Below are 27,307 nucleotides of genomic sequence, written 5' to 3'. Positions count from 1 at the left end.
GAAGCATTATTCAACTTTTTCAACATGCACACTTCAGTTACCAAACTTAAATTGGTTGCCATGTTTCTGACAGAGAAGCTGTCAGACCTTCTGAGTGGGAGCGCAGTCCGGACACTGACACAGTGGGTGGCAGAGCAGAGCTTCAGAACGAATGTCTCCTTCATCCTCCTCATCTTCATCCATCCACTCCAGCAGGTAGCGCACCTAACACAGAACCATACAGGTGAGAACAGTGTTGACTCAAGTAGGGCTGCAGCTATCAATTATTTTAGTAATCGAGTATTCTGGTCATTAATCGAGTCATTGGGTTTCATGCTTGGCATGCGCATTACCTCATCAAAAGTGGAAGTGAGAGCGCTGTGCAATAGAAATAACTGTCCTGGTGGAACAAGGGTGGACATCTGTGGTGTATTGTATGTAAATAGTATAAAACAGAGGTATTGTAGGTTCCCATGGCTTTGTGTTGTAGTTGAATACCCCTGTACTATACCATATTTGTACAATTCCATGTACTATACTACATATGTGCATGGATTTAGTTAGCGATGCAGAAATCACATAAATGTTTTTATGTTTGGGCCGTTTAAACTGCTGATACTGCAGCTGATAGAACATAAATAAGAAAACCGATCCATTTATTAGTATTCATTACACAGAATATTCAACCACTAACGTTTGTTTCACTTTGATTTGGCCACAAATTGAAGTAATTTCCTTCATTATGAGACAGTGTCCCGTCAAATTTAAAATCCCCTTATAGTTAATTGATTACAGGTTGGGGTGTATAGGATGAAGTCTGGGGCCGGACTTGAATCACAGTCCACCAGTTTGTGACCTGGGCTCCAGTATGTAGTGGCTTAAACGAAGCCTTGATTCAGAAAATTTTGTCTCAAGAAATTTTAGTAATCACATTACTCAAATAACTTGAGGAATTGCTTCAGCCCTAGACTCTAGAGTCTACTTCTTCAAAGCAAGACATATGAGAAATGACATATGAGAAAGCTGCTCATTTTCTCACCATCTCCACATCATCATCTGCCACGGCACGCAGCAGCTTCTCCACCTGTCAAGCAAACGAACACAGACAGCGTCAGACAAGACGATGCACCAGCAACCTTGTTCATTTTTTGAAGTAACGTATTCAAGGAACCTCTCATGATGGTTAGTACAACTGTTTGTACAGCAGCTACCACCAAGGGGAGTGCTACTAGTTCACCTCTCTGTGTCGAACTCGATCTCCTTCTGGTTTGGCCTCTGAGCCCAGAGAGGATGTGCTGGACACAGAGGAGCGACGGCTGCTGCAGTCTGAGGCCAAAGGGGATCGATTGGGAGACTGAGGAAGCAGAAAGTGAAAAAAATCTATCAATGCTGACGTTAAAAATGCAAACACCCCAGATTTCAAACGACGTACAGATGAAATATCAGCTTCCTACAGTCACATACACCACTGTTCAAAAGTTTGGCGTCACTTAGAAATGTCTTCATTTTTAAAAGAAAAGCAATTTTTTTCAGTGAAGAGAACATTTAACTAATCAGAAATACAATCTACACATTGTTAATGTAGTAAATGACTATTCTAGCTGAAAACAGCTGATTTTTAATGGAATATCTCCATAGGGGTGCAGAGGAACATTTCCAGCAACCATCACTCCTGTGTTCTTATGGTACATTGTGTTAGCTAATGGTGTTGAAAAGCTAACTGATGATTAGAAACCCTTGTGCAATTATGGTAACACATGAATAAAAGTGTGACTTTTCATCTAAAACATAAAATTGTCTGGGTGACCTCAAACTTTTGAACACTACTGTATACTTCTTGATTGAGTGTTTTATACATGGTACCTGCTATATTGAGCAACATAGCTTTAGATTTTAACCACACTAAATCTTTTTGATGGAAAAAATGGATGCGAGCTTTGAAGAGGGATGATACTGCACCTTGTTTCTGTGAAAATAAACAGTGTCACCGTTCATGCTGTTGCCACCTGTGTAAGCTGGGCAGTTTTTTTTTAATGAAACACTTTGTTGCACAGCAGGCAGGTTGAGCTCCTACATGCAGGTTCATAGGAGCATTGATGCTGCATTTTCACTTGTAGCACAAGTCCAAGTATCATTTTCTCCAGAAAATCATACCCTCTTGGATTAGCAAAGAAGTCAAAAGCATATGTCTATGTTTATGCATGGCAGGAGCTTCAGTGTGTAGTGAACCATCAACGAAAAAACAAACAAACAAAAAAAAATACAAGGATGAAACGGTGAATGTTGGCACTGCATGGCACACAAATTTGAAGTTAACCTCTGCTAGAGTTGTCTAATTTGTCATAATTTTCTGGTCATATGAATATTTGTCATAACGGTTGTGAGTTTGGAGTTCTATCTGATGAAGACCTGAGAGCAGATGAGACTTACATCAACTCCACTGCCGCTGCGCTGACGTCCGTTCTGGGTTGAGTGCAACAACATGATGATCTACGGGTAAATAAAACACATGGATGAACAACTGAAAAGTGTTCCACTTTGTTTTATGTACATAACAAAGATGGAAGTTTAGGAAGTTCTTGCAGAATCTGTTTTGATTTTTACTGCTAATAATAATAATAATAATAATAATAATAATAACAAAAAAATACCTTGCAGCGCTTTTCGGGCAGCAATTCATAAGCCAACAAATAAAATTAAGTATTAAATCAAATAAATCAAAAAAAGGGCAGGCTCTAATAAAACAGTATGCTCAAGGGGAAAGTCATGCACAGTCACGTCGTGTTAGAGCCTCGAGTCATTAAAGAAAAAACCTTTCCTCCTTCCAAGCATTGCTGATGGTACAAAGACAACAGAAACGGGAAGAGAGGTCATAAAGGATCTTAGAAGATATTAATAAGCCTTTAAAATCAATTCTAAAACATGCTGAGAGCGAGTGCAAAGAAGCTAAAGCAGATATGATGTACAGTGCTGTGAAAAACTATTTCCCCTTTTTCAGTTTCTTATTTTTTAAAATATTTTTCCCACTTAAATGTTTACAATCAAACAAATTTAAATATTAGACCAAGATAACCAAAGCAAACACAAAATGCAGTTATTAAATGATGACTTAATGTTTTAAGGGAAAAATATGCTGAAGTTTCCACTAACTTCAGCATATTTTGGACCCAGATTCCTGACTACAAAGTCCAGGTGCAGTTTTGGTGAGCTGGTCTCAAATCGTAAAGAAACCTGAGCCAGCCTCAGTACAGAGTGTGGCACTGACATTGAGTTCAAACTGTAGAAAGGCAGCATCCTGCAAAGTAAACCTGCAACCACAACAAACATGTTAACATTTTGCTGCAGTTCCTCTTTGTCTCTCAGCCCAGTGTGTTGCTGACCTTGGAGTTGAGTGCACACTGCAGCGGTGACTCTTTGCTCTTGTTCAGGATGTGGGTGCTGGCTCCGTTCTCCAGCAGCACCTGGATGATTCCCTCATAACCCCAGCGGGCCGCCATGTGCAGAGCTGTGTCACCTTTATCATTCTGAAGGTCCAGATGACATGTTTGGACATCGTAGTACACCAAGGCCTTCACACACTGACAAACACAACACACAGCATGACCATCATCAGAGAGAAATTTTCTTCTCAGGACACACTGAAAGGAATTTTCTGACCCCTGACCCTCAGTCATTTTCATTATCAATTAATGAATAGCTATCCATCTATCATATTTTTAAATATTTACTTCAAATGTTCAATTTAAATACAGAAAAGCCAAAAGGTACTAAATCCAAATCAAAACCAGCCAATTCAAAAGGTAATTCAATTTCTAATTTCCAGCATCTCAAACTAACAAATGTTTAGCATTATAAATCAACAGTCTGGTAATCAAATCGCCCAAGTGACCAAAAAAAATGTATTTGTTGGCTGATCCAGTGGTTCCAACCCACACAGTGTTTTTCTGTATGTTTGGTTAGTTTTTGTGAAGAGAGTTTCTCTCTACAGGAAGCTAAAATGATCAAAGTTGCTCACAATATATAGAAACAGTAAGAGCTTTCCTATTGCTGTGGATGAATGAACCACGAGATTGATTAATAAACTCCACAATCTGGCCAGAAAAGGTGGATATAATAATGAAATTTAGTGACTGACGTACATCCTCGTGTCCGTACATGCAGGCGAAGTGCAGAGGAGTATTGCTGTTGTTGTCCTGAGCGTCTGCGTTTGCCTTGTAGTGCAGCAGCAGCAGCTAGAAAACAGAAACCTCAAAATAATAAACCGGAGATCTTCTCGCTGCAAGGCAAAAGTGCTAACCACCAAGCCGCTGTGCCGCCCAACACATGACCAAGTAAAGTTAAAACTGAAAGCATCACAGTGGTGGAAGTACCTGAAGCCTACAACAGACACATGCTAAATGCAGTAAAATATCCATTTCTACAGAATCATGCTATTGCTATCAATCTGCTGCTTATTTTTCATTTACCATCTACTTTGCCTTTTATGTGCGTGTTTAATGTCATGTAATATATGTTCACCGTGACTCCCTGGTATCCACGCTGACAGGCTAGGTGCAGTGGTGTTAGTGCATGGTAGTCCGTGGCATTGACTGGAGCTCCTTTATGTACCAATATGTCAATCAGCTGGGCTTGACCTGACACACAAAACACACACACACAGGTTGGTTTATCATTACTCTGCCAAGGAACGTGACGGAGATAAGTGACGATTTTCACTGGTTTGTCTGTCTGTCTGTTTGCTACCAACATGACTCAAAAACAAGGAAGAACTGATTCAATCGTGGGGGTGTTTCCGAGTCCCATCAATTCCTGCCATTCACTACATATTTAGGTCACGTGATTCTGTAACCGTACATAACGTACACATACATAACACATGCCTGTGCTCATTGCAAGGTCATTTTGTTTGTGGGTACATCTACATTAAATGGCCACATTCTATGTTGCCTTGATTTCTGATCATCAAGAACTAATAAACAGATGCTGTATTTCTGACAATGCCACAAGGGAGAATTAACAGCCTTGGCAGAGTACAGCGCTCTCTGAGTGATTTTCTAGTTTCTATATGTAATAATGTACTATGTATGGCTTATGGTATTAAACAAAATCATGTTATATTCTCTGCGTGAGAGCATCTACTCACCACAGATAGCAGCGACGTGCAAAGGTGTGTAACCTCGGTCATCTCTGGAGAACGGCGTGATGATGGACGGATCATTCAACCGCCTGAAACACAAAGTCAAGAACCAGTGAGTTTGTAGCAGTAATTAATGGCCAGTTTAAAAACACAGTGACAATCAGATTGGAGCAGCCCGAGAGATTTTATAATCATTGGATTCACAGCAATGCACACTTTGTCTAATTTCACAGATGATGACAGTCTTGTTCATCCTTAAAACACTGGAGCAAAATTCATGCCTGGTGAAGTTCCATCAGTTTTTGACTATTATCTTCCTGTGTCCTATTGTATTTCACTGCTGCTCTGTCCATTTCCATGAGAAACACAAAACTATGATGTGAAAGTAGCCTCAAACCAGAGTCACAAAGTGTTCCTGCCAGTTGCACTGTGCATACACTACCATTTAAAAATTTGGGTCACTTAGAAATGTCCTTATCTTTGAAAGAAAAGCTGTTTTTTTTTCCAATGAGGATAACAATAAATTAAACAGAAATACAGTCTACACATTGTTAATGTAGTAAGTGACTATCCTAGCTGGAAATGACTGGGCCGAATGCGAAGGGAAGAGACAAGCTCCGAATATTTTCGTCTGGGGGGAGGAAGTAGTGATCACATAGACAAATGTGTATATGTTATAGACATATGCATATATGTTTATGTGATCACAGGACGGGATGAGCCGATATGAGCCGATGTGGGCCGAAGGCGGAGGGAAAACAGTAACGCTGCATATTCTTTTGCGAATATTCGGATACCAAAATTAATATCTAGATACCGCTGTAGCGAACGAATATTCGGATATTCGGGTCCAGCCCTAAATGGTACTAAACACTCTTTGCATGTGTGTGATTGTGTAGAATGGTTTTAGTAACTTCTATCTTTGTGAGGACTAACTTTGATTGTCCACCATATTTATTAGGAGGACCTTTAGGTTGGTCATGGGAAATAGAAACGAAAAGCAATTTGCCCTTTCACTTCCTAATTTACAGCTCAGATGCCAGACAAAATGGAGAAAGGGGGAAATTATGGTGTGAGGAAAAAAGGAAATAGCAATCTGAGGTAATACTGGAAAACATAAAAACAGTTTCATTTCTCATATACGAGGTGTGACAAGAAAAAGAAACACGACATTTGTTACTGAGCACACAATTCAACAGCCACACCAGTAAAGCACATCAGAGTGTTGATCATCATCTCAACATGTACGGAAAAAGCAACACCTCAGCTGACCAATTATCTTTCTTTTCACAGGTGACTGAAGCGTTCTTGGTCACAGTGTTGAAGGACCAATATTAAGTTCTTGGCTAACTTGGGAAAAACTCCAGCTGAAACTCTTTTTTTTAATGTCTGCATTTATTCTCAGATCAAACAACAACAACAAAAAAACAAAGAAAAAAATCAAATAAATAAAATAAACAGTATTAAACACCATAATTGTGGAAGTCTTGACAGCATACAGGGTGACCCAAAAGTCTGGAAACAAATGAAAAGTCTATAATCCAAATAATATATGTTATTTCAATAAATCAGTACCACAGATATATTCAGAAGAGTAACAGACTAGTGTAAAACAAACATATTTTGACATGTTCATGTTTGTTTCTTATACAAAGTTGTGAACGTTTCCACCAACTGGTTACACTGGTATCTTCTGGAATGTATCTTCATTCATGCTTATGAAGGTTCCTCAAACTGGCCAGTAAATGTTGCCTCATAGTACTTTTGGATGTTTAAAAAAATTTAAACTGTCAGATACTTTACCATCAAGAGTTTTGAAATCTGACACTGATGGCCTGCATTTTGAAGTTATGCTCCAGCATACCTGGACCTTATGGTTCTATTAATTTTCTTCCGAGTTATTGCACTCGGCAAATACTATGCTTTTAAGTTATTTTATTATGCTATAACAAAAATGGGTAAAATAAGAGTGAATTCATGCACCCCCCAACTCAAATAGACACTGCAGTTAAACTTTGTTTCCAAACTTTTGGGTCACCCTGTAGAATAGAATAAGCCAGAAGAAGATACTAGGGAAAGAGAGAATGAGTTTAGTGTAGAGACTCTGAAGAGAGTCTCGGCACACTCTGGCGGGTCCCATCACTGCTCAACAATGGGACTCGACAGGAGCTGGTGAGACCTGGACAAACATGCAACATGCAAGTGTGAAGGACCCCGAAGCCCAGAACAGCTATCACGGCAAGGCAGGGCCAAGGTGACAGGGAGCCCCTCCCCCCGGGGCCACCGTGTACCACATGGACCCAGCTGAAACTCTTGCCATGCTGAAGAATGTGTACAAGGAGCAAACAATGTCCTGAGCTGTGAACGTATTTCACACTACTTCTGGCATCCAACAACAGAAACTGAAAAATACAGAACTGAGATGTGGTGAATTTAGCTGCATTAAAATAAGAACAAGTGAGGAGGACAGGCCAGAGCGACGCTGTGCTTCCATCTTGCAGCGTCTGTATATGTGTTAAGAAATCGTCAGCAACACATGAAAGAGAGCATTAAAATTACTATTAAGTCTACTGTTACTCACAAGTTAACACTTGTACTTGTATACATTGACAAGTGATTGTCATGCCTCAGAGCCAGTTGAGAAAACACGGACGGTGCTCATTGGGACGGGGAAAGAACATATATGCTGTGCAGAATGGCAGTGTTTGGATCTGGACACTAACCCTGACAGCTGGAGGTCACAGAGGTCACAGGAGCAGAGGGGATGACACATCCTGACGTCCTCGTCACCCTCTCCTTCACTCAGCAGACGTTCCACTTCTGTTTCATTTCCATTTGCTATGTGCTACAACACACACACACACACACATTTGGCATGAGCAGGAAATCTGAGGTTATTAGTTCCTCATACTTGATTATTTCATTTTTGTAAATATGAGAATTTATCTCCCTTCCTTGTACACCTAGTCTTAAATAGCAAACTTTTGGTTTTGGACCGCTGTTAAGATTCTAAAAAGCTCTTTGATAGCTGTGTTAAAATAAAATTCATCAACTTATACCCATTGACACTGCTGCTGTTCTTTGCATGCCAGTCCCACAGATCCAGCCCTTACAGTGGTGTTTCTCAAAGTGGAGGGGTTCAGAGGCATGCCAGAGGGGGGAGCAAGCAACGGGAAGGAAAAGGTCCATCTATGTGGAACTAATTAGCTGAACTATTGCTGAAACATCGGCCTGCTTTTCATGGCGCACAACAATACTCAAACTGTTATGTCACGGTAGCCAGGTCCCCTCGGCTTTGGAACGGCCTGCATGAGGAGATAAGGCTGGCCGAACCAGTAAATTCTTGTAAAGCACTTCTTAAAACCTACTTTTATAGACTCGCCTGCCGGTAAAGTTTTCTTTTATCACTTTGTTCTACCTGTCAAAGCGCTTTGTGAATGTTCTTCTGACAGGTGCTATACAAATAAAGTTATTATTGTTATTATGTTATTATAACATGAGGATTAGCTGTCAATAGTTGAAGAGAATGGAGAAATATTTGACCGGCACGACAAGGAAAACAGAGCAGAAGCCAAACAAGATAGAACATCCTGGAAAAAAGTCAAGAAAATATGCCGAGGCTCTTGGCTTCACAGTAAATGTGGTTGGAGGTGAGGTGAGACAGACTCCTGTTTGTTTTGTCAGAAAACTCTCACAGCGGATAGTATGAGACCAAACAAATAAACAGGAGACATTGAGACATTACATCCCAGTCACGTCAAGAAGCCACTTGATTACTTTCAGAGTAAATTTGATGATTACCATAAGCAGGTACATTGTATGGCAAAAGCTGCATCAGTGAACAGCAAAGTACAAATGCCGTCACAGAAGGTTACATATAGAAACGCGAAGTGCAAGAAACCACATACAACAGCTGAGGATGTCATACTCAGCTCTTGATATGGTGTCAACAACGACTTATGAGAATTGTTCTTTGGTCAAATACATGCGCATGCCTCCCTCTCCCCCCTATTATAATGTTATTGGGGGGGCATGAAAGTCCTCCGAAGGGGTTGCCTGAGAGCCACTGCCTTACAGCTAATTCTTATCAAAGTTAAAGATGTAACTTGCCGACTGTTCTTGCATCATCTCTGTTTCTTTTGATTTCTGCTTTACTCTCAGTGTGCCTTTTGATGTGTGACTGACAAGTTACTAACAAAACAAATAAAAGTTTGACAGGGAGAGACCTGCTACAGCATCAGGACTGTTACAGCAGAAACACGTACATTTGGCAGGATTGTTCACTGTTAAACTCAACTTCAAAACACTATCCATCAGCTTTAAGCTCCAAATACAGCTCGTGTACATGAATGTGCAAAGTTTTTCACCACTTTACATGTTAGATCCTGATCTCTCATTAATACCATTATAAATTGGTCATGATTTTTTTGACAGCAGTATCTGGTTTCCACTAGAGGAAGTTGCAAGTTGAGGTACATCTGCATCAAAGTAGACATTAATTCCTGGTGTTTAGTTCAGTAACTGATGGATTCTGTGATTCAGCAGCTGCTGAGTGTTGCAGCTCACCTCAAACAGACAGTGGATGGGCGTGGCAGCACTCTGACATAGCAGACTCATCCTCTCCTTGAACAGAGCCTTGTCATTAAGCTCACCTGAGCCCTTAGTGAGGAAAAAAAAGGTGTGGATTACCTTCACTACTATATAACAGCTGCTGAGGATACAACACTGGCATGGCAGAATAAACTTTCAGTCCCTGTGTGTGTCTGATTGTGCCTCACAGAGTGTGTGTCCTGAAGCTTTCCCAGGTTGATGTACTTCACTGCAGCCTCGAACGTGCTCAGACAGTAGCTGAGTTCATCTTTACTGGAGTGGCTGAAGCAGAAGTTCCTGATGTAGCTCAGGTTGGCCATCCTAAAGGCATACAAAAGGAATTTAAAGATTGAAGACAGAATACAGCTCATCTCTATCAACACAGTGAACTAACCACATTGAATAGCCATCGTCAATGACCAAATCAGCGTCTTTGAGAACTCTGACTCTTATGTAAAGCATGTTAAAGCACACAGTTTATTTCCTATTATTGTTTAAAATAACAATTTATGGAAACCTTAACAATATACAATACCAGTCAGACATTTGGACTCTACTACTGCTCCTCAGGTTTTTCTCTATTTTTAGTATATTCTACTGTGGAATAAAACCAAAAACATTACAACTAACATGTAGAACTATATAGTGAGAAAAAAAACGGTAAAGAAAGCAAAACTATGTACACTATCTATGTTTTGGATTCCTTAAATCAGTCACTGTTTACCTTGATGACAGCTATAAACACAACAATCCTAATATCTCTAGTGTGAGCTTTTTCCCTGGAATAGCTTTGTCTTCAGAAAAGACAGTAAGTGCTCAGAGTACAGGTCATTTTTTTTTATTTTCATTGTGATACAGGATTTTGTTTCAGTAATTTTATTTTACTTATAAAGTCTAAGGTCACAGTGAATGTCCCTCCATGCTCACCAGTTGGGGATTTCTGTCTTCACCAGCAGATAGAGGACAACAGAGAGGAGGTCATCCGCACTCACAGCTTCTATACTGACTGCAGAGGAGGGCACATATGAAGTTACTGAAAATAAGACTGAAGTGACACACAAAATAACATTCATTAGTTTCACTCAGCTGTGCTGTCTGGTTTTCATCTTTGCTATGTCCTGATGCTGCTGTACACTTTACCTCTGTCCAAACCTAATGACTAAATGGGCCTCTTGACAAACATGAATTACGAATGCATAGCACGACTCTGCCGACTGACAGCGGGGCTACTGTGAGCCAATAAGCTTAGATTTTCCAAAGCAAACTGGGCAAACGCATTATAGGCGACAGAGCAGCGACTGTCTTGTCTGCTGATCTGATTGTACACAGTGAGCGGATATGCGAGATCTGCCTGTCCCAAGATATGACCGGCTGACTCAGTCTGATTACACAACATAGCCGATATCACACTTTATTTCACCGAGTTACATATTTAATAGTGCTGGGCAGCGATAAAAAAAAAAATTAATCGCGATTAGTTGCATGATGTTCAGTGATTAATCGCATCGTTATACATAAAATTAACTAATGAATTTAAAAGTAGTGTATTCTGCACTTTTTAAAGTACTGCTATAAGAACAAAAAAACACAGCAACACTTGGTTTTCAAACACTTTCAACAAATAAAGTGCTTTTTAACAGCAGTAGGAGTTAAAACATTTCTTGTAAATTTCAACCTAAATATGAATGTAATTAAATCAAACCAAAACCATTTGCAACAGCAAGGGTATTAACGTTTTATGTGGTTTATTATAGAAAAACAAGTTACCCTCAGAGTCCAGAGCCACGATCACATCATTATAACAGGAACCTTCCCAGCAACAGCAAGTTAACATTTATACATCCGTATTCTTATTTTTCTGTACAGGTACCAGCAGAAACAGTCTTCTTTTATCAGGAAAGCCGATGCATCGGGGACTATAGCCCCTGTGTATGGGTCGCCTGCTAGTGATGCAGTTTGAGGCTCATATGTGCCGTCATTCCTTGCGATCCTAAGAACGTTCCTCAGACCGACGTCTTTCACAGTACTAATTAGAATTTAGTGTATAGCGAACTACTTTACTTTAAACTTTATCTCTACTTCTCCCACAAGCTGCATCCAACCAGTCTGCTGAAGCCTCCCTCTACTGTGAGTTTGGGTGAGACGTGATGACGCCCATCCTACGTACTGACCAACGTCCAGCCCTCCTGTGAACCATGGTTTGTCTGTCAGTGTATTCAGAGCCAGTGAGCAACGGACTTTCACAAAAATAACAATTTAAAAAACTGCATTAACAAGCGATAAAATAATTGCTGGTGTTAATGCGCTAACGTGTGCCTAGTCCTAATATTAAATAAGGTGTTTTTTCTTGTGTGAATAACAGAAGATAAAGACATTTATCTTACTGTGTCAGATCGCTGCATATAAATGTGATTTTTTTCAAGTGACTAAAGCTTTTTTCAGTGCAAGAAACCTGCACTGTTGTTTTCTGATAGAGTCAAATATTTCAAATTCAGACTCATCAGTCCAGTTAAATGGTGGCAGAAATGAAGCTCGGCTCAACAGCTGTATTTAGTTAAAGTAACCAACTTCAACTTATCAACTTAAATTTATCAGCAAAACATCTTGAAGATTATTTGTCTGATCCTTAGATGAAGCAAAGTAAAGAAAAGAACATGGAACTTTTTTAACCCTCTGAACTGGGCATTTTCCCTTTCAGTTTTGACTGTAATATAAAGTTCTGCACCTCGATCTAAACATCACAACCATAAACACAAGTGGAGACAACTCAGAATAATCTCATGAAGTAGTGTAGTTTCACACACACACACTATTTACCAGTGCGTCTGGGGGTCTGGGTGGCAGTCAGGGCGACTCTGCGCAGGCACAGCAGTTTGAGGAGGGGCGATGTCTGCTGGTTGAGCTGACTCAGGTCTCGCTTTGCCCGTGACAAGTTTATACTACAGAAACAGCAGCAGCAAAGGTGACAGGTCAGGAATACCAAAACGTTCTTCAGACAATAAGTAAAATGAAGTTTGAAGAGAACAACTTGATAAAAATCCCTCCACATGGATGGCATGGATGCTGGAGGCTGTTTAGAAAGCTCTGTCTGATGGTGTGTTCATGGTCACTCTGAAGTCTGATATTTGAGTCTGACTGCATTTATTGTAAGCTGAATGAAATGTTAAAGTACCAACCAAATTGACACACCTTTTCAAGACAACCGTGTTCGCTTGTTATTTATCCTCTGGATTAAATTTGTTGTTTAATGTATTCTATATACAGTACAGCTGCTCAATGCAACACCTTTTCAGAGAGCTTTCTGAAACATTGCGAACACATAAAGGTGACTAAATGTTGTCTGTGAATTTTGACCTGTGAACCAATAACCAAACAAGAAATCCACTTCAGCAACAAAGAAAAAGCATTATGACAAGAAGATACAACATGCTCAGAAAAGTTTTTTTTTTTTTAAACGGACATTCCAGTTTGAAATAGATGGGAAATTTTAGAGCAAAGTAAATGAGAAAGGTGTTGTGCAACTTTGTGTTTTCTGCTTTCTGTGAAATTTTATGGACTTAGTGGTGAAATGTGGAAAAAAGCCTTCCCCAAATCACTCCACACAACTTGCTTGTCTGTGCCTGTCAATAAATGGGACTGCATGTAGTTCACACTTGTGCCGTGTTGAAACCAATATGGAAAGTGTTCCTAGGTCCGCTCCAGTAAGACTGCATTGCTACTTTTACAAGAAAGTGAGCAGTGCTCAATTACACATGAAGCTGACTTTCAGTTGCTGTCAGATTACTGGAAATGAGCACATGTATAAAAATGAACTTCCCATTTTCTTTCTCCATGAACCCATCTCTTTTTGCCACATTTCTCTGTCTACACCTCCCTTACAGTTGGCAAATCTGACATACGTGAACTTTAAACAAGGAACAAATCAGAAATATAACAACCATCCGAAATCTGATCTATCTATCAACCCTGTCTCCATTAATTGATTTAGTGAATGGGACCTTATTATTCTGCCAAGGAACACAGCAGAGTTATGTGACAATCAGTGTTGGTTTGTCTGTCTGGACGCCCGTGTACAACATTACTCAAAAACGGACTTACAGATTTGGATGAAATTTTCAGGAAAGGTCAGAAATGACACAAGAACAAAGTGATTAGATTTTGGCAGTGATGTGGCTTAAAGTCTGGATCCAAAAATTTGTTAACCCTATATACTGCAGTCAATTCCGCCTGAAATTTCTACTGAAGTTCGCTAATATCCATCCATCAATTCTCTATACACCGCTTTATCCTCACTAGGGTTGCGGGGGGTGCTGTAGCCTATCCCAAATATGGGACGCGCAGCGCGAGGTGCACGTTCACGAAAACTAGTTATTTGTGGATTGTTTACTCATTTCAAGACATGTTTTGGACAAAATATTTTACTGACTTGTTTTGTCTGGATGTCCAAGGTTGGATTATGGCCGTTTTTTGTGGAATATTTTCATCTGTGACTAGTTTTGAGGATTCAAAGGTGAGTTGTGCTGTTTACGTTATTTGTTGTTTGTTGGACAAATGTGTTTATATTACCCGCTGTGGTAATCACATCTGAAAGTAGTTCATACTGGCAGATTCATGAGAATCTAAGCTTTTCATGGGTGTATAATGTTTCTGTCATCGAGTTTACAGCTTCGGTCAATTTAGCAAAATACGTTTGCACATCTCAAGACGGCCCGAATACGGGCTGCTGAATTTTAACGGGCTACAGATTTCTGTATTATTGTGAGGCGCCACTGTAACTATGACAAGTGAACACTACATCAGCTGCCTGCTGACAATCACAATTATGATCCTACTACAAATCCACCGCTGCACACTTATGAGGACTTATCCATGATACAAAGAAAAACTGATTAAATTATGGGGGTGTTTCCGAGTCCCATTAATTCTGCCGCCCGCTCTATACTTAGGTCATAGGATTCGGTATCCCTACATAACATACACATGCATAACACACACCCGTGCTCACAGAAGGTCATTTTGTTTGTGGGTACATCTATATTAAACGGCCACATTCTATGTTGCTGTGATTTCTGATCATCAATAACTAGTAAACAAATGTTGCATTTCTGACAACGTCATTTGGGGGAATGAACAGCTTTGGCTGAGTACTGCGCTCTCTGAGTACTTTTCTTGTTGTTCATAATGTTGTACTGAGATCAAGATTTCATAATTAATAAATTCTTTATTGTGATTGTAAGATACAGAAATCACAATTGTGAGTTATGGTGTCCATCTTTTCTTTTCTAACTGTAACACTATTTTGTTTTGAAGCTGTGATGTGTTGAACTAACCAGAACTCTGGTTTGACTCCCAGGTCCTTCTGCTGCAGCTCCTGTAGACTCCTGGTAGTTTTGTTGAAGGCAGCATCCTGTTGATGAGTAGCAGTAGACAAGTGAGTGTGAAACTGCTATAACATCAACGATTACAATGACATTGACATCCAACTGCTGCTGCACTAATCATTTATGTGCTGTTTTCATCACAGCAACAAGAGACACTGAGGGAAAAGAAACATGAATGGATTTAAGGAAAATCTTCAAATCTCCTTCATTTCATCTCATAAAGTAATTTATGCTGGAGTGGTCTGATGTTCTATACTGTAGTGTAGCGGTACTACGTTATGATTTATTGCTCTCGTTATCAATAATTGGGGCACCACCTAGCATTGTAATGGCTAGGACATTTATTAATTAACATTAATAAAATTATTAATATTCATAAAAATTTTGATCAATCTCATATCAAAAAGTCTTGAATCCTCGTTTAAATTGACCACATTCTACACAAAGAAACACAAGACTGTAATTTGGTCTATAATGAGGTATTTATTAACTATTCTATGAAAATAATGACAAGTGAACTATGTACAATGTAGATATGGTGTGTGTGTGTGTGCGTGCAGGACTACGTGTGTGCGTGGAATGTGGGAGTGTGTGTGTGGTGTGTGTGCATGTGTGAGGGATGTGGAAGTAGGTGCGAGAGAGAAGGAAATATGGTGAGGATTAGCCAGAGCTAACCTGACGAGGTAATCGGTAATTTGGATTAAGAATTCTAATGATTTGTAAAAGAATAAATTGATGAAGTGAATTAAATGACCAAGCGGTTAGTACATCACCCATAGAATGGAATCAGAGCAAACTCAGCTGGAGTTATTGAAGTGAACCGTCATGGGGCTGGGACTTGCGAGGCCTTCAGATTCGCAGCACACGGTCTGGACCTGCGGGTTCGGAGCGGTGCGTCGTCGTTGTGGTGGCCTAGATGTCCTGCCGCGGGTTGATCGGTTCTATGCAAAGACCTGGTCCAACAGGTCTCCGTAGTTCTCAGCTGAGTGTTTAAAAATGATGGTTCTCAGGCTTTAGCCAAGAAAATGGGTGTTGATGAAAAACGGTCAAAATTAAGAAAAATAAATGCTGGTTCTGAATCTGTTCTTCAGATTAAAACGAATAACGTTGGTTTAAAATTGAGCAAAATGCCTCCTTAAGTTACAAAAATATTAAAAGATAAATAGTTAACAAACTTAGATGGTGAGGGAATTTCAAAGATAGAAAAAACGCGCTTTAGGTAAGAAAATAATGAGAGAGACTTTGGTTGGCCTCTCAGGAAGAGAGGGGTAAGAAGAGAGGGTCGTAAGGGCGTAAGAGAGTGGAATGTGGGCTACGGCTGACTTTATCTGTGGGTCCAGCTAAGGGGAGGACCTGGGCGGAGAGAGAGAACTTTTAGGCGCGAGTCTGGTGGAATTTGGAATCTCTTTGTTCTCACAAAGTAGAGAAGAAAGAGGAATCCAGAATGGATTAAAATATGACATTAAACGCGCAAAACACGATCTGTCTATCCCACCATATTCAGTTGTGTGAAAGTGAAATGTGTAGATTAATACATATGTTCATATTATGTGAATCATTTCATTCATAACTATATGTTTATGTTTATGACATTAAAAATATGTATCACAGTGAGAATATAACAACAAGTCAGAGATTTGGTAACAGGTAAATACAATGGTCATCATTCAACCTAAATGGAGAGGAAATTCAGAGATTAATAAGGGAATTCAGTCCAAAATCATAGTATCCTGGGGAAGAAATGATTAAACATCACAAATTAGTATCTAGACTTCTGTGAAAGATAGAATCTTGATTTTCGGATATGTTAATGATGAATGATTTCCATTGACGTTGGTAATCCTGTAAACACAAAATACATTCCAGAAATATTAATTTGGCAAGGTTTTTAAGTTCAGTTCCAGTTTCTTTGTTTCAGTCAAAGAGAGAGAGAGGGTGACTCCAGCCTTCAGCCATAAAGTTTTACGACTTGTTATCTGATCTGTGGAATGCAGAGACATCTCCGGCTGAGGGTCTCCTGAAGCTGAAAAGGGATTTTAGCATGAAAGTTCATTAAACAAACATCCATAGCATATAATTGAAAGTCATTGTCTTTTAAAAAGAAGAAGTTATTCCAGGGGTTTAAATGTTCACATGAGCTCCATCCTTCTGTGAATGAAAACCTACAGAAATACAAATGTCTCAATCCTCCTATAGAGATGGGTGTTGGTCAGTGCTGGAGAGAGAGACAGCTTATCTGAGTTTTGATCAGCTCAGGAATTCCAGAGCCTTTGCAGTCTTGCTACAGTAGCTTCTGTTAGTATTTCACTTGCTGCATGCAGATGTCTTTTAGCTGCACTACAAGACACATTTGGGGCTCTAGAAGAGTAAAAAAAATGATTGTTCAGTATTGTAAAGCATCAACCCCCAAGAGCTTCTGGTGTTGTACCAGTTACTGAGTCAGAAGTGTGGTGAACATCAATAACAAGCAGATTTTTTTGGTTTTCATAGAACTCAAGTGCTGTACTGTGCTGTACACTCAACTAGCTGCAACACCTGCATAGAAATTTAGCAGAAGTCAGTCATTTCATTTGTATAACATGCATTTTTTTTTTAATCACAGTGTGCAATCCTACCTGGCTAGCTTCAAGCGTTCCCACAAAGTTAAAGATTAAATCATGGATGCCATGATGAACATACATCTAGAAAAACAAGAAGATAAACAATGTTGGAAAATTGGTGTCAGACAATCCCGGTGACATTTAAAATATATCTGCAAAGCTTTGAATTGGTTATTGTGAATTAGGTGACATAATGATGGAGCTTTTGCAGCTCTAAAGAAATAAACATTTTGATTTATATTGCAAAGTAAGAATAACTTTAAGACAGAAGCCAGACATAAATTCCAACTCTTTTAGTTGACTTGATATAAAAGGACTATAAAAAAATAATAAACACATTTTTATGTTGATTTTTGGGAGCTGACCTAAGCTCACATTGATTTCATCCATCCTAATTCCCTAATGCTTCTGGTCACTTGAAATTTATGAGCAATGAAAACATAATGCAATAGATATGGCACAAAAACAGCCTGTTTGGCTTGCTTCTCCACTGCTGCTGACATCTGTCCATCACAGCTTACATTCCAAAGAACTGAAAGCCAACTACTGACCTATAGACTTGTATGTATTTAAGAATAGCAGCAAAGACTTTCATTTTCAGCTTTACAGGGAAATAGTTACGTAACCTCTCTCTGAGATGTTTTTCATGAAATGTGCTTTAGCAGCAACTTAAACTTAAATGCATAAACACATGCTTCTTGACTGAATCTAGAGAATAAAGCTGATTGAAAAAGAAACAGAGTGGCATCACCTCCACCGCCTGTTTGAGAAGAGTCATCTGAAGCTCCTGCTTAGCCAGAAGTTTCTGCAGAAAAATAACACAATCATCACGTCAGTAAATGCAAAGAAATGCGTGAGTAATTGCAAAGGATGAGGCTTAACTCCTCCTGTTACTGTGATTAGTCAGAAAATTGACCAGAGACAAGGGTGTTATACATTAAGTAATGACAGTACGGAGAGTCTACCAAAGCACTCTGGCATCACTAGTCATGTACATCGTCTTTGTATCCCAGTGCAGACATCACATCATTCAAAACGCATGACTTCTCAGTTCATTATTTTAGGGTGACGGTATGGTGCATTTTTCAGTCGCCTGCTAGAATGAATACATTCCTGTTTCAATCAATCCATCGGTCTACACAGTCATCTTGACGTCTCATCTTTTACTCACTGTACATAAGCAGAAACACATGCCAAAGGATACTTTAGTGTTTCGTCTATTTGGTAAATGGTTGCATTTATATAGCACTTTTATCCAAAGCGCTTTACATGATACGTCACATTCACCCATTCGCACACACTGATGGCGGAAGCTGCCATGCAAGGCCCTAACCACGACCCACAAGGATCAATCAGGGGTTCGGTGTCTTGTTCAGGGACACCTCGACATGAGCTCGACGGGCCGAGGATCGAACCGGCAACCTTCCAGTTACAAGACGGCCACTCTGCCCACTGATCCATGCCGCCCCTATGCCGTATTTGTACAGTGATTATATGTATGACTCTGGGCATTTCTGAAACATGTGATCTCAGTCCACAATACTGCGTCCAGACACATCTTGTATAGCCATAAATGAAGCTGCTGCAACTTGTGCTGCTCTGCTAACATGCTACTCATTGCTTTCATTTATTTCCCTCTATTTCTTTTGAATGTGTCCCACAGCTATCCTAAACATTAGACTAGACCTGCTCCTTCTCTGCAGGGTAATCATTTGATGCATGAGTGCTCCATACGAAAACCAAACATTTACAGGTGTGCCACTGGAAAAATGTCCTCTATTTGTCAATAAAATGTCAGAAGCAAAATGTGACAATTTTCACTATGAGTAATGTGTAATTTCAGTTTATTTCAACCTGATGTACTCCTCATTAATATACACCACCAGTCAAAAGTTTGGACACACCTTCCCATTCAATGTTTTTTCTTTATTTTTACTATTTTCTACATTGTAGATACACACTGAAGACATCAAAACTATGAAGCAAGATATATGGAATTATGTAGCAAACAAACAATTGTCAAATAACTCGAAACATGTTTTATATTCCTCAAAGTAGCCACTCTTTGCTTTGATTACTGCTTTGCAAATTCTTGGCATTCTCTTAGTGAGCTTCATGACGTAGTCACCTGAAATGGTTTTCACTTCACAGGTGTGCCTTGTCAAGGTTAATTTGTGGAATTTCTTACCTTCTTAATGGGATTGGGACCATCAGTTGTGTTGTGCAGAAGTCATTTTGGTACACAGCTGACAGCCTTATTTGACAACTGTTAGAATCCATATTATGGAAAGAACCAATGAGCTAAATAAAGAGAAAGTCCATCATTCTTTTAAGAACTGAAGGTCAGTCAGTCCGGAAAATTGAAAAAACTTTGAACGTATCCACAAGTGCAGTCGCAAAAACAAGTGCTACGATGAACTGGCTCAAATGAGGACCGCCCCATTAAAGGAAGACCAAGAGTCACCTCAGCTGCTGAGGAGAAGTTCATCTGAGTCACCAGACTCAGAAATCACAACAGCACCTCAGATTAGAGCCCATTTAAATGCCACACAGAGTTCTAGTGGCTGACACATCTTTACATCAACTGTTCGAAGGAGACTGTGCCAATCAGGCCTTTATGGTCAGATAGCTGCTAAGAAAAATCAACAAGCAGAAGAGATTTTTTTGGACCAAGAAACACAAGGAATGGACATTAGCCCAGCGGAAATCTGTGCTTTGGTCTGATGAGTCCAAATTTGAGATCTTTGCTTCCACCAGGTGTGTCTTTGAGAAAAGGTGAACGGATGGTTTCTGGATGCATGGTTCCACCGTGAAGCATGGAGGAGGAGCTGTGATGGTGTTGGGGTGCTTTGCTGGTGACACTGTTGGGAAGTTATTCAGAATTGAAGGCACACTGAACCAGCATGGCTACAACAGCATCTTGCAGTGACATGACATGCCATCCGGTTTGTGTTCAGTTGAACCATCATTTATTTTTCAACAGGACAATGACCCCAAACACACCTCCAGGCTGTGTAAGGACCATTTGGCCAAGAAGGAGAGTGATGGAGTGCTGTGTCAGATGACCTGGCCTCCATACTCCCCTGCCCCAAACCCAATCCAGATGGTTTGGGATGAGACGGCCCCGCATAGTGGAGGCAAAAGGGCCAACAAGTGCTCAGCATCTCTGGAAACTCCTTCAAGACTGTTGGAAAAACCATTTCAGGTGACTACCTCATGAATCTCATGGAGAGAATGCAGAATGTGCAAAGCAGTAATTAAAGCAAAGGGTGAATATTTTGAACAATCTAAAATATGAAACATGTTTTGACTTATTTCACATTTTTTTGTTTACTACATAATTCCATATGTGTTCATTCATAGTTTTGATGCCTTCAGTGAGAATCTACAATGTAAATAGTCATGAAAATAAAGAAAAACCATTAAATGAGAAGGTGTGTCCAAACTTTTGACTGGTAGTGTAGTTATTATTGGACATGCCTATTATGCACTTTTCAGCTCTGTTAGAGAGATTGAGCCAAATGAATATCTGGTGTGTGTGTGTGTGTGTGTGTGTGTGTGTGTGTGTGTGTGTGTGTGTGTGTGTGTGTGTGTGTGTGTGTGTGTGTGTGTGTGTTGGGGGGGGGTATGCTAAGGCAACTAGCATGTGTTTGATCCAGCTTTTGGAGAAATTCAAACATCTGTTTTCAAATCTAACTGAAAGACACACATAAGTGAGCAAATTCAACAGCTACATGCTGTAGTGACTGTTTACATGTTTTGTGCCATTTCTTTCTGGTCCAAAATTAGCATAACCCATGGAGGCACAATAGTCTCATTATTGAGAAATATGCCAAATAGCAATAAATCTAAATTATCTCTTTAACTGTAGCACATGATACACAACTGGATAACTGTGTTAATAACCCCATATGACTTTTGTTCATTTGTACCATCCTGTGATGAAAAACAAGTTCATACTTGGAACAAGAACATATAGCGGCTTCTACTATTCTGATGTACAATGCAAGAGAGCCGTAATAACAGTAAATTAGAGAAGAAGTGGTTTCAATTTCTTTTGCACTATGTAAAAAATATAGATGAATAACATTTAAAGATTTAAATCAATGGCTGTCAGAGAGATAATGTTCCTTGACCCTTTAAGCTTCAGTCAATTCCAGCCGTTTTCAGTACAAAAAAAATCGCTAATATTCTATTTTTAAAATTAAAAAAATACGAAAAATACGGGGAATATTGAACGCACATCGCGAGGTGCATTTCCTTGAAAACGACCGATTCGTGGATTTTATACCGACTTCAGGACATGTTTTGGACAAAATAGTTTACTGGCTTGTGTTGTCTGGATGTAAAAGGTTGGATTATGGCCGTTTTTTGTGGAATCTTTTTTTCTGTGTGTAATAATGAACCCGGAAATGTGAGTCGCGCTGTGTGCGTTGAAGCCGTGTATAGAGAACGGATGGATGAATATTCGTTTTTCTCACCCGCTGTGGTAATTGCATCTGAAAGTGGTTTATACCGGCGGATTCATGAGAATCTAAGCTTTCCATCGGCGTATAGTGTTTGTATAATCGCGTTTGCAGCCGTCGGACATTCTTGAAATTCCTATGCAAATTAGTAAGTGTACCGCCGGCGGTACACCTACTACGCACTGAAGCGCAAAGGGTTAAATATTCCTTGAATTTATGTTGTTTCAGGTACCAAAAATCTGGTTTCCAGTTATCTCTCTGTATCTCAAGTTTCCACCTTAACTTCTTCCATTATCATCATCATCAGTCTCCGCTGTAACAGGCTGACAGCTGGTCCTTCAGATTGGCTTCTACTCACCAAGCGAGAGTCTCTGAGCAAACACTGAAGACATTTAGTGTATAGACTGTTGACTGAATCCTGAGAGGAGAGAAAACAGGAGAAGAAAACAGGAGAGCTGTCAGTACTGCAGCTCTAAATCCTCTTTAAAGTTCTTGTAAAAAGTCAAGTAGAAATGTTGGCAATAAAGTTATTAATGCAAAGAAGGTTTAAGAGTTTGCTTTACTATGTGGTGTCGGAGTCCCTTCCTCTCTTGCTCTTTGAAGGCCTGACAGAAGCTCTGGATGAACTTGTCCAGTTTCTGTGCGTGGCGGCCCAGGAACTCCCTGACATCCTCCAGGCTTTTCAGGCAGTAGGGGGGAGGCGAGCTGACCTCGGCCGGGCTCGGATCCACCTCCATGGGCCTGGAGATGCACAGGATGCTGTAGCTCTGCTCTTGGTCATTGTAGAAAGTTTCCTCAAACAGGATGGGGACAGACACTGGACTTGGGGAACCAAATCCCAGCTGCACCTGCCTGTCCTGGATCCTGACCTCCTGCAATACACAAAAAGATGGATGTCTATTTAAAAGTCTGCAAAATAAAGGTAAAATAATGGATTAGATTTATATAGCACTTTTCTATTTAGGCATACTCAAAGCGCGTTTAATGGATCCATTATTCATTCACTCACACATTCTCACCTCTGGTGGTGGTAAGCTACATTTGTAGCCACAGCCGCCCTGGGGAAGCGTGGCTGCCAACCTGCGCCTACAGCCCCTCCAACCACCACCAACATTCACACACATCCATACACCAGTGTGAGTAGCCGCACTGGAGGCAAGGCGGGTGAAGTGTCTTGCCCAAGGACACAACGGCACATGACTAGGCGAGAGCAGAAATCAAACCGCCGACCCTTCGATCATTGGACAACCCGCTCTACCACCTGAGCCACAGCCGCCCTCAAATAGTGGTATAAAGTAAAACCAAAATAAAGGTAACATACTCAAAATTTGATAAATGAAACTATCATTATCATTTCTGCACAGTGGCATAGAGGTTAGCACTGTCACTTTACAGCTAGAAGATCCCCGATTAGCATCCCGGCATTCCCGGAATCTTTCTGCATGGAGTTTGCATGTTCTCCCTGTGCATGCGTGGGTTTTCTACGGGTACTCCAGCTTCCTCCCACAGTCCAAAAACACACTCAGGTTAATTGGTAAGTCTAAATTGTCCGTAGGTTTGAATACGAGTGCGATTGTTTGTCTCTATATGCAGCCCTGTGATAGACTGGTGACCTGTCCAGGGTGTCCCCTGCCTTCACCCTAGGTCAGCTGGGATAGACTCCAGATGCCCATGTCCCTGATGAGGATTAAGCGATGTATAGATAAGGGATGGATGGATTTCATTTGATGAAATGTCTAACATTCAATGTTTTGAAGGATAATCAGCAGTTGTTTTTTGGAATGACTTTCAACAAATCTCACAAAAATGTGTTTTCAGTATTGACATTCTGTCTGCCAATACTGCCTTTCCTAACCTGTCTGTGGCTCCTACTACTGGAGACATCAAGCTGGAAATACAGCTTGCAAATATATAGCTTCTTTCAAAAAAAGGTCAGTGATTTTCTAAAACAGCTGCTGACTGTAGTTTCAGCAAAACAGGAGAGAACAGGTGCATTAGCTGGGGACAATGTTCAGTGGCAGATTAGTCCTCATGTTCTGCTGTAGTATTCAGGGCAGCAGGACGGTATATGTGGGATTAGGTCAGAATAAACTCCAGTGTGTGTTCATTGTAATGAATGAGCATTTTACTAAGTGAAACAGTGGTATGTATTAACCCTTTGATCTGCAGCGAGGGTCAGGAGATACCCATGTTCCATTGGATTTGGTTCACTTTTGACTCATTTTGTGCATCGAAGGATTAATGGGTTTTCAAGTTTCTGGACAACAAAGGAACTCTGAGGCAGAAATATTCAATATAGCCAACTTATTCCTTGAAACTATACCCCTGAAGATTAAAGATATTAAACTCCTAAAATATGTCAGACATTAGTTAAGGAGTAACAGTTTTTCAAAGTGTTTTAAAAGTGCTGTATGGGAAAAGCTACCAGAAATACCTTGTTTTAAATAATGAGTTTTAAAAACTGGTAAGTGCTTCTCTTAATATATTAGTGTGTTCACAGTCACACCTTTAATGACCTTAAATGTTTATCTTTTTTGCTGATGGCTTGCTATACCATAAGGCAAAAGACTAATTGTATATTTCTTTAAGTGCCTCTGATGGAGATGGTGTTTATGAAGCAGAGCAGCTAGATAGGACACAAACCTTGCCATCCGCACTTTGGTATCCATTGTCCACAGCTTGCAGGACATAGCTGTCAAAGTGAGAGTCTGAGTAGCTGCTGACGGTCAAACTTCCACAACAAGGCACCAAAACCTGCATGTGGTAAGTGACACAAAGAAATTATATATACATAAATTAATGTGAATCTCAATGAACAACAGGGACATCAGACACCAAACCAAGCCTGACGGTAGCTAGCAGAAAAAAAGACAAACACAAAATAACACAAAGAGTGGACTCTTGACTAAACCAACTACTGTTTGTGAGTAGAAATATTGATAGTTATAGGATAGTACAAGGTGTCCCTAAAGTCTGGACACAAAGGAAATCTCATAAACTATAATTTTTTTGACTCCACAAATTAAATATGGCTTTGTCGAAACAAGAAAGAGCTGAACTGGTACTTCTCAATGGACATATCAGTTGGAAAAATAGCAGATGAATAATGCACATCATCCACTTGGCTTTTCCACAGTGGTGAAGGAGGTTAAAAAGTTGAATGAAACGGGTAGTGTCATGGACAAACCCGGTTCTGGACGACCAAAAGTATTAGCCAAAACTAAAGATTTGATCATAGTTAAATTCATGCTAGCCCCAAAAATCACTTCCCTAACCCTATCTTTTGATACGTCCATCCTTCACGTCCACTGAGAAGCATCAGCTCAACATTTTCTTCTTTCAACAAAGTCATAATCAATCTTTGGAGGCAAAAAAAATTTGTTAATGAGATTTCCTACATGTGTCCAGACTGTAGTGACATCCTGTAGTTGAAAAAGTGACTCCTTAAAATGGTCAGACTAAGTTCATGCTTTGAAAAATGTTCAAAGTGCAGTGCTAGTTCATCACTTCTTCAAAACCCACTAATTTTATAGTTTTTTGTTCTAAATTAATACGTCAATAAAAAGTATTTTATCCTGTGGTCAGACATATTCCATAAAGTATGTATAATATTAAAACAGCTGACAGGTCAAGTGTATGGCTGCTGGAAAATGTTGGCTCCTGCATTCATGTGGTTGTTACTGTGACGTGTACCATCTGCCCAAATATTGCTGCAGACAGGATTCCCTTTTTGTTTTTAGCACCACAAGAAGCATCCTACATATTATTAGACAGGTTGTATTGATGCTGTGGCTGATCAGCGTATGAAAGTGTATCCTAAGAATAGAAAAGAACGCATTATATACCCAAGGTTTAACATTTACACTTTCAAACACTAATAAGTTGGTAGTCTGACAGGTTTTGACAGGGTGCAACAATATGTAGAGTCATAAACACAATATGTCTGGTCCTCCTGTATCACATTTAATGTTAGAGGAGTGCAATGCTAAATCTGCACATTTCTCATAAAAACCAAAATGCAATCCTGGATGGGGCATGTTCCATCTACCGATGAAGATCATGATATACTTGAAAGCTCCAGAAAAAAAAACAAATTCAGTGAAGTTGTGGGTAGGATTTATCCTGCAAGATGCTTTCAGTGTCACAGTATTGTGTAGAATATAATGCAGACTTTGCAGGTTGTTGGTTTTAAACCCTCCATATGCGGGTTACTTGTAATAAACTGTAAAATCAGTTTTCTAATTTTGAAATTTGATGTAGTTTGTGCTACTTTCACATGAAGTCAAACATTAACATGGCAATAAACAAGATTTGGGCCATTTGAAGACTAAGGATCTAAGAATGTTGTCACAAGGCTGAAGAGCCTGTAAACTCCTGATGTTGGTATTGTGTCTTGTCGATCTTGTTTTTCAGGTCAGTGGGGTCTGCTGTCAAACATCTATTAGTAGTTCTATTGAAATTAGATACATTTTTCTGCTCTGTTCATGTTTTGACTGTGTTCAGATCATCTGAGTTTCCAGAGGAGTTCTGATGATTCAGACCTTCTGCTGGCCTGTGTTCAAACATCTGATTCTCATCGGCTGTTTCCTGACACTCATCTTGCCAAGCAAAAATAAGTTTTGGGGTTTTTTTTAAAGTTATTTTTTGGGAGCTTTTTAGCTTTCATTATAGTTATAAGTGGAGAGAGAGACAGGAAACATGGGGAGAAGAGAGTGGGGGAAAGACATGCAGCAAATGGGCTGGACTCATGACTGCAGTGTCAGGGACTACAGCTCCTGTTTATGGGTCCCACACTCAACCAGTTTAGCTACCGGGATGCCCCTGAATAAGTTTTAAAGAGTTATCTAGCAGTTATTTAGATCATGTGATATTTGCCGTCTTTCCTTGGATTGCACTTCCTGTTTCAGTTAATCATAAAGACATTCTGACCAAAGTCAAACTAACTTTCCTCTAATACTTACACTATCATTGAAAAGTTTGAGGTCACTTAGAAATGTCCTTATTTTGGAAAGAAAATCAGTTTTTCTAATGAAGATAACATTAAATTAATCATAAATACAGTCTAGTCATTGTTTATGTAGCAAATCACTATTATAGATGGAACTGCTGATTTTTAATAGAATATCTACATAGGGGTACAGAGGCCCATTTCCA

General features: G+C 39.8%; 1 protein-coding gene across 1 annotated transcript in view; it reads right to left on the bottom strand.

Annotated features, from left to right (window-relative positions):
* ankrd27 (ankyrin repeat domain 27 (VPS9 domain)) overlaps nucleotides 1-27,307 on the bottom strand; it is a 55,381-nt gene that overhangs the window by 12,813 nt on the left and 15,261 nt on the right. Inside the window, exons 3-21 of the mRNA XM_022216583.2 lie at nucleotides 24,797-24,907; nucleotides 22,717-23,025; nucleotides 22,512-22,571; nucleotides 18,439-18,492; nucleotides 17,703-17,768; nucleotides 15,037-15,113; nucleotides 12,524-12,645; nucleotides 10,634-10,712; nucleotides 9,895-10,027; nucleotides 9,683-9,775; nucleotides 7,840-7,961; nucleotides 5,123-5,205; nucleotides 4,498-4,613; nucleotides 4,119-4,211; nucleotides 3,360-3,557; nucleotides 2,410-2,469; nucleotides 1,217-1,333; nucleotides 1,019-1,063; nucleotides 88-204 (exon numbers count right to left, since the gene is read on the bottom strand). Coding sequence (XP_022072275.1) covers nucleotides 88-204; nucleotides 1,019-1,063; nucleotides 1,217-1,333; nucleotides 2,410-2,469; nucleotides 3,360-3,557; nucleotides 4,119-4,211; nucleotides 4,498-4,613; nucleotides 5,123-5,205; nucleotides 7,840-7,961; nucleotides 9,683-9,775; nucleotides 9,895-10,027; nucleotides 10,634-10,712; nucleotides 12,524-12,645; nucleotides 15,037-15,113; nucleotides 17,703-17,768; nucleotides 18,439-18,492; nucleotides 22,512-22,571; nucleotides 22,717-23,025; nucleotides 24,797-24,907 — 2,055 coding nt within the window. The remainder of the gene's footprint in view (nucleotides 1-87; nucleotides 205-1,018; nucleotides 1,064-1,216; nucleotides 1,334-2,409; nucleotides 2,470-3,359; nucleotides 3,558-4,118; nucleotides 4,212-4,497; nucleotides 4,614-5,122; nucleotides 5,206-7,839; nucleotides 7,962-9,682; nucleotides 9,776-9,894; nucleotides 10,028-10,633; nucleotides 10,713-12,523; nucleotides 12,646-15,036; nucleotides 15,114-17,702; nucleotides 17,769-18,438; nucleotides 18,493-22,511; nucleotides 22,572-22,716; nucleotides 23,026-24,796; nucleotides 24,908-27,307) is intronic.

Source organism: Acanthochromis polyacanthus, chromosome 8 (genome assembly GCF_021347895.1).
Source record: "Acanthochromis polyacanthus isolate Apoly-LR-REF ecotype Palm Island chromosome 8, KAUST_Apoly_ChrSc, whole genome shotgun sequence".
Taxonomy (NCBI): domain Eukaryota; kingdom Metazoa; phylum Chordata; class Actinopteri; family Pomacentridae; genus Acanthochromis; species Acanthochromis polyacanthus.
This window is presented reverse-complemented; position numbering and strand designations above follow the sequence as displayed.